This window comes from Drosophila gunungcola (genome assembly GCF_025200985.1).
Source record: "Drosophila gunungcola strain Sukarami chromosome 2R unlocalized genomic scaffold, Dgunungcola_SK_2 000006F, whole genome shotgun sequence".
NCBI classification, from domain to species: Eukaryota; Metazoa; Arthropoda; class Insecta; order Diptera; family Drosophilidae; genus Drosophila; species Drosophila gunungcola.
This window is the reverse complement of record NW_026453168.1, coordinates 2220485-2228904: the sequence shown is the minus strand read 5'-3', so window position 1 is coordinate 2228904 and position 8420 is coordinate 2220485. Positions and strand designations below refer to the sequence as shown.

The 8420-nt window shown below is 38.8% G+C and overlaps 1 protein-coding gene across 1 annotated transcript; it reads left to right on the top strand.

The window, feature by feature from the left end:
• The first annotated feature begins 2343 nt into the window (after positions 1–2343).
• Positions 2344–3396, top strand: LOC128254969 (uncharacterized). Its single transcript, XM_052984364.1, is given in 3 exon segments — positions 2344–2379; positions 2840–3046; positions 3048–3396. Coding segments are annotated over 3 exon segments (306 nt in total). The 3' UTR covers positions 3111–3396.
• Positions 3397–8420: the final 5024 nt, after the last annotated feature.

Sequence of the window (8420 nt, the reverse complement as noted above, 5' to 3'; positions counted from 1 at the left end):
GGTCCCGGCTCCATTCGATCTATTTGGGCATGACATGAGTTGTGCGATCGATTTGATATGTTTACACTGTTCGGGAAATTGATATGTCAAACAGTCGGGCGAAATGGCTCCAATTCCACCATAATAGTGATGTCGAGCGGGAAAAGCACTCCGCTCAATTCACACTGCAGACTGTGCTTTATTGCCCAATTGGGGAAGTCGTTTCTTTTGAATGGTATGTCTTAATTTGAGAACTTCCTACACGACCAGACCCATTGACCTGATTTGCTTGCATTTTTATTGGGCATTGATTTGTGAGTTTCCCACAGTCGACTGGCTAAGTTATAGGTGCAACGATTGAATTTACGCACTACAGGCATTTTAATCGTTGTTGGTACTAGAAAATCACAATTCAATCATGTTCTTTTAGTTGCCTGAAACAATAAAGCAGATTAAAGTCAGACATTTCCCTGCCACGCATTGGAAATCACAAATATTTTATGTTGCAGCTTAGAAGCCAATGTGTTTAAATTGTATAATTGTTGGTATACAATTTTGATTATGAAATAGATAGCTTTCTCAAATTGTAAAGCAATCGAATTCACAAACTAATTATTTGCAATTCCCCGTCAAAATGAAATTAGATGCAATGAAAGGCTTCACTAGTAAAACAAAAACGAAAGTCCAAATATTTTGTTCTCAGTTTGAATATTAAATTTCTCATTTGACTATTTTTGGAATTGATTTTAATATGTGAAAATATTAGTTAAATTAGCAACTATTAATTCAATTCAATTCATGCAATTTAAAATGCATTGTATTTTTGATTTAATGTTTAATTTAATTATTAAATATATCATTTTGGATTCAATAGTAACACATCCATTTTTACTATTCCATTTTTTTTGTATCAATTTTGCACCTATTCGGTATCTTTCTCAAATGGTAATTAAAATTTTCACACACAACACATTAAATTGCATTGAAATGAATCGAATATTCAGATATCAACCTACATTCGAAGCAGAAACAGATTCGCGTTGGAGTCTGTCAATATCCATTTCGTTTAATCGTTTGGCAGAGCTCAATTCAGCCGTTGTTCTCCAATATCAAATCCATTACCCATTGATTGTTCTTCAATCTCACTTCACACATTCGAGATCTGCAATTGGGCCAATTCTCGTTCAATCGGTTGGCGGTCGCGTCGGTCTCAATTGTCATAATTACGCCCACTCAATGGATTTCTGCAGCTGGTATCTGGATTTTACACTCGTATCTTTCGGATCGCTTCCAGCTAATTCTTCTGACAAGGCGCTAAGCAGCCGCGACAGCTCGCCGATTATCTCCGACAATTATTTGTTGTCTTCCGCCACGGCGCAACCTTGAAATTAAATATAATTATGAAAAAGCATTCCCATTCACAGGCCCATCGAATGATATTTCATATAGTTAGGCCGGCGACGTGCCTCAAATGAAAAATTATTTAAGATGCCGGCGCACGCACACTTCAAAAATAAAAATCCGAGCGCCGAATCAATAAAACCACCGACCCGCCAGCCCCGCCCCCTTCCTCCGGTCCTGCCCACGTTTTCCACCGTCCACCAGGCAACCTTTATTTATTTATTTTTTTTTATATCCCCCTCTTTGTATTTTTGCCCAGGCAATTATAATTAACTTCGCGGCAAGTTTTGATTTCTTCGCTGCCGCTGCTCGTTTCCTCTTCTCCTTTTATTTGGCTCTTCGCTGTGCCCATGGGCTGATAATTTTGTTCGCACCTGATCGCGTTACTCAAAGATCAGGTTTCTGTCTCTTTCACTCTACACGGAAAAATAAATTATCTTAAACTATGATGATAAATTATCTTAAACTATGATGATAAATTATCTTAAACTATGATGATAAAATATAATAAGGATGTTAAATAGAAACCGGGAGTTTAGTACTACAATGACTTTAATAGGCTTTCGATTTGATATATTATTTTATATTAAATAATAATTCGTTTTAGTTTAATAAAAACAAAAAAATCTATACCCTTACTTATAAGTTTGTGGATATACAGGACTTTACATAACTGAAAAGCTCGGGGATATAAAAGATTAAACACAATTACACGTTTTAGTTTAAAAAATAATACAAATTTGGCATCTTACTTAAAAGTTTGCAGATATAAAATACTTGACATAACTAAAATGTTTAAAATTGGTTTAGTCAACTATCTATTGCTGCATAAATTTGTGTTAATTGATTTCTATTTAGCCTATCAAAGACATCACCATCTAATTCACATATTTTTCTTTTCAGTGCATAGATTTCAGTATGTATCTTTGAAGAACTGCGTGTAGATCATTAACAAAGCTAAAGATGCAGACGCAGATCTGGATTCAGTCAGCATCTGCGGTTGCCCAGTTTCGGTTAGTTCTCCTTTAGGCCAGCTGAGGTTCTTGCCAGCCATTTCCCAAACAGTGGATACTTTCATTTATCTTCGGGTTTTTACTTTTAAACCAGATCCAACGAAAGTACTTCAGGTTAAGTTAATAGGCTGGGCCTAATGGGTTAATGAGTGCTCAGCGAAGGTAATTGGAAAACCAGTTCCAGAGCTTAACAACCGATGATCAATAATAAGTTGGGGCTGGGATTTGCTCAGAGTGTGGCCGAGTTGAATAATCTAATCCCTGGGGACTTAGCTCTTAAATCGGGGTTTTCCATAAAAGTAAAGCGAAAAGGGTAAAACCTTTAAAATTTACAATGTCCTACGGTCGCTGTTTTTTATGACAGACGGCCCACAAAAATGAAAGTTGCAAAATAACCCAAAAGAAAGGCAACAAAACAATAACAAAAACAAACGTGGAAAGGATAGCTCGAAACGAAACGAAAGAAAAATAAAACACAAACTGAAACAGAATCTGGCAGCGAGCGAGGAAAATGGAAATGGCAGGAAAATTCAAATCACAAACTCGGTATTTATTTGCGAAGCGTAAATGCTTACCACTTAAAATGTGCTCGACTGCCACCTAAAAACCAATTGTTGGAAAAAGCACAACCATCCGAATGGGTGGATGTTTGGGGGGGGGGGGGGGATGACTGAGTGGGTGGTAGGCGGTGGAAGGACACGGGAGCAGAAGGAGTGAAAGGACCAAAGGCAACATATGTTTTTTATGCCTGAGCTGTCTAAGTGGATACGGGCGGAACGAGTGCTCAGAGGAGCGACAGGAAAAGTGGAAGATGGGGCACGGGGCATGCTGGGCGAGAAAACTGCGGGACAGCTGCCAGAGCTTGTTAGAATCTCCCAAAGGGGGAAATTCCCTGGCAAGGCGAAATATGGAATTCATTAAACGATTCGGTATATATAGAATAAATTGGATTGGAAAAGCAAAGACAAATACCCGAAGCAAAAGTGGAACAAAGCTGGTTAAACTAAGAAAAATGCGCTTTCAAATTGTAATTATTATCGGATTTGAAATAATGCTTTGTTAAACATAAATCACTACTTCAGTTTTTATTTTTTTTTTACAAAACAGATGATAGGTATATAGCTAAAAAGTTTTTGAAAATTAAAGTCATTGCAGATACAAAATATTTTAAATAAATACAAACAACATAATATTCATCAAATATTTAAAACTGGTTCCGTGTTTATCATTTCCCTTAAAATTTACACTTGTGTTCTAGATGGCCAATGCCTTTGTATATTGTAAAAGCATAATAAATTCATTTCATATATATAAAAGAACTTTTTACAAGAAGCAGGCAAAAGTTTGGGAACAAATCATCAAAATATTTTAAATCTTTAAGTTTATATTGAATTTCCCAGGGGTAAATAAAGATTTCTTTCTTTGTTTGTATACCGAAAATAGTATTTTATTTGGAATGACTAAAAAACTAGATTCCTTGGAGTATTTTAAAATCGATAGCCATTTAACATTTATCCATTGTCGCCATAACTTCTTGTACACTTTAAGCGAAAGAGAGAGTGAGTATGCGGAGGATAAAAAGGAGAAGCAGACAAAACAAATATGTTAATGTATCTTACACCCAGCGACACGTATTGGTTTCAGTCTGCAATCGTTAGATCGCATATATGAGTGAGTTATTCCGAGGGGGAAAGCAGCTTTCCGGGGGGTGGCTACAACAAATGGGCGGCCTGTGCCGGCGTCGCCTTTTTCCTGCCTTTTTATGGTCGTCACGGACCGCCCGCAGGACGAAAAGGATTGGGGCGACAGCCACACACACACAGGTCCACACACAGATCCACCCACTTTGCTGCACGCCCTGCTCGCACATTATTTTGCCACTTCTTCAGCTGAATTTGAATTAGATTTGTGCAGCGTCTGGCGCGCGTCTTGCCAGCGTGTAAAATAATATATTTATTTTTATTTGCTACACGCACACAAACACCAACACAAAACACACGGAGACGGGGAGATGGGGAGAAAGTCCATCCCCGGGACAGAAAAAGTGTTTTGTTTTCCTTTCAATTTGTATTTTTATTATTTTCATTTGTATTATTTTTGTGTGCTCATGAATAAAAAAGGAGTAGGAAGCGACAGCGATAGATGGCCCCAAATTGTATGGCTTAGCCCTTTTGTGTGTTTGCCTGGCCCTGGCCCCAAGAAAAAGTTAACAAATTTTCGCATGAATATTTCGCCTTCTCGAGGGTGACCAGAGAAACAGAGAGGGGAGTTGAGAATGCGAGAAGCGACCCTCGGCTGGATCCTTCCCAACCCATGTTCGGGGCATGTTGACATTGTTTGCTGCTGACAGCCAAGTTTTGAGGAATTTGCTTTTAATGGACAGGCCAGACAGCGAATACAGAAACGAGGGCGGGCGTGAACTTGCCATTTAAATAAAGCGGCGGCAAACGGAAGTCTATTGATTTTCTGTGGCCCAACGCTCTCCCAACTTGGCTTAAAGCCAGAGCCGGCTTTAATCAAAATATTTAGTTAAATGGCCGGCAACTGAATTACTTCATCAGCGCTAACAACGCTCTGGTCGGCGGTCATCATCAAAGGCGGCGGACAAATCCGGAGCATTGGCGGCAGTTCAAAGTTCTCGGAGGCGGCAACTTTCCAATTTTCACTGTGTTACCTAATTTTAATTGTCATGCCACCTGATGGCCGTGATGAGGCATCAAACTAATTCTCAGCCTCCGCCGCTCTACCTGCTTGAGAAAATCTAGGCCTTCTCCTTTACAGCCAGGTTTTTTTCTCATTTTATTTTGGTGACCTTTGTGGGACAATCGACTGCATTGAATCGAACTACTTACGAGCAGCGATTTCCTTTTGCCGCCGCTGCGCCTTTGTGGTTTGTCGCTTGTTTAGTTCCGATAATTCCGGGAATTTAATTGCCCTTTTGCTTGTGTCAATTGTCGGGCTAGCAACAAAAATTGCCCTGCCCACTGAGCTCTTCGGCAAATGGCCCACAGAGTTTTTGTTTTCGTTTGTATGGAGGTTTTACGGCCGATCAGCCAAAACAATGGCTCGGAAATTGCAAGAAATTATGGGAATGTTGCATCTTTGGAAGCATTTCAGTTGCAGTTTTTGTGGTTGGGAGTGATTCATGAGTTTGGCATCAATAAAGAAAGAGAAATGGCATTCCTGCCGTTTGCGCAAATCCTGAAGGTAAACAAATTTCTTGACCAGATGCAAAAGTGATTTAAAATATCATTGTGCATTGTTGCGTTACATGAAGATAATTTGACTGGCTAAAAGGTCTTACTTTTTGGCAATGGCATTTTTGATTGCCTACCTTCTGTCTCTATTTAAAACCTTTAAGACTTGAACGGTATGAAATAAATTTTCGACAAAAAGAAGCAACAATATTATTACAAACAAATAACTAATGATAAATCGTATTCTTAATAGAATTTTGATGATCTATTATTTTTCTTGTTTCTATTTTTTATGTTTTAAATTACATCTATATTTATTTTTTTATGTTTCGCTTTTACTTTTTAAGATGACTTAAATAAAAGTACATAATAACCAAATTTAAAATACACAATTTTGTTAAGCCCTGTGCCCTTTTTCTCCATTCAGCTGAAATCTAAAACCAATTTTTGTTAAATGTTGGATATTTTTCTCTCTGCAGTTTAATACCACCTGCTTTCGCAATAGAGTTTGTGTTATATTTACTGAACGTTTACGAAGAGATGGCTTTCGTGCTGCCCTTAGACCCTTTGATGGGTGCTTTTCAAATCTGCACCTAATAGAGTTCCTGGGCCCAGGGTCATAAACTGTCAAACATGTACTTTCGTACTTTCGCTGCTGCCATCGAAATGGCAGCCTTAACCCCTAGATGCCGATGCATGTGGTGTTGTGGCAATGCGAGTCGTAAAACCTGAGCTAGCTTCAGTACCTTTTTAGTTGTTTGCACCTCTGATCCAGAGGGCCTACATATCAACACCCTGGAGAACCGGTCGGTTGCTATTAGCAGTACATTTCATACATTTTGTAGTGCACATAAAATGCTCCCTTTGCTGGCTGTTTGTGTAAACTGTTGACAGGCTGTGCCACAGACGCCAGGGGTTAAGCAAAGGGGGAAGGGGGTAGGGGCCAGGGGTGTGGGTGTGCTAAGCAAATGAGCTGCAGTCGTAAAAAAGACAATTGAGCTCATATATTCTACACGTTGGCCTGCGTTGACAGATCGTAAAAAGCCGTCAACTGAAAACTCCACAACGCACCGCACCACACCGCCTCGATACCAAAGACTCCCACATAAATATTAAGATCCGACCGAAAAGGCATCGTAAAAAACGCCATCAGATACGAGACACTCGGCACTGGAGACCAACCAAAACAAAAAAAAAAAAAAAACGAAAAGGGCGGAATAGGGCACCCAGAACACCAACAGTCATGGCGATAATGAAGAAAATAGGAATTGATTAATCTCATTAATAAAATGCCAACCTGCATGGTCCGTGCAATCAACGAGTATCCCTTAATGTTGAGACAATAAAAAACGCAATCGTAAAATATGAAAAATTCTATGCAGTCCGCTGCAGCCCAGGCTTAATGCATTTTATGGCCAAGCTTTTGGTTAATTTCCCCCATGAAGGGGGTTCAACTGTCACCGGGCATAAATTTCAATAAAACCCAGGCCGAGAGCCGAAACTGAAAAGCCACCGAAACTCGGGCATAATTTTCATAATTTCTTGTTTTCCTTTTCGGAACGTTTTTTTTTTATTTTTATTGCGCAATAGTTAATTAAAATTTCAATACTAAAATGTTTGCTCATTACGAGAGCTCTTATCAGTGCCTACCCATCACCATCATCATCAAAATCATCCAACTTGCCTATTAAACTCAAACATTTCCTCAACTTTGACTCACAAATGAGGCTGCCTAGCGGCGGAGGGAGGTAGGGGCTTTTTAAAGCAGGGCAGGTGTATTTTATCACAGTGTATGGGTAAATAAATGTTTTGTATTTCAGCATGTTCAACTAAAATAAATAAGCGAATATAATGCACATTATACATAATTAGATATGTGTGTAGATAGCAGCTCGACAAAACTGCTTCATTTGCCGATCAAGGTGAAGTGATTTAATTAATTGCATCTGCTCCGTAAGCCAAATCAGTCGAAATAGTCCGGAATTATGCGGGTCTAAGATATCGTTGCTGATATAAGAAATTCCATGGCAGAGAGTTGGGGAATATTAATTGTTCCACATTGTTCGTTGCAGCAGTCAAGGTCTGTAGAAAACGAAAGACAATTTAATAGAAAGTGAAGGGAATCAAGGCGGGCGATGATGATTAATATATCAAATTAATATATATATTTAATGTGTTTAATATAGGGGAAGCTGTGACTCGAGGCGTGACTTTAAAGTTTCAACGCAAATATTTTAGAGAGAAAGAAAAAATGTATATTCAAACCATGTTTAAATAAAAACCTTAATATAAAAATAAACTTTCCTTAATTTAAAGCAAAATTGACACGGAATTTTTAGATCCAAATATTAGAAGCCAGAACCAAAATCGATATTTATATTGAAAATCAAAGATAAAAAATCATCATCGTTGTTCCTGGGTCGTAAAAACCAGAGTCGTTTCCTTTTCCCCTCAACCAAAGACGAATAAAATTTCATATTTAGTATTTAAACTTTCCAAGCCGCAGATGGCAGAGGCACTTTCATTAGCTTAGTTAACCTCTATTATTAGCCCCGCAAAGGCAGTGACCCGAACCGCAGACATGTAAGCTCATCTATGCCATTAAGAGCCCATAGCCCATCGCCTGTTTTTGAGCAGTGCTTGTGTGAGTATCGGCCATATCAATCAATGGTCAAGTCGGTTCGCTTGTTTGGCCCCTAGATGCTTATCGGACACTTAATAAATTTCTCTGTGGGGGAGTCCGAGTCTTCAGCCAAATGCGATGATGAAGCTGCTGGAGATGGCATTTGATTTTAAACGGTTTGGCTACGCGTGCTGATTTTATAACTTT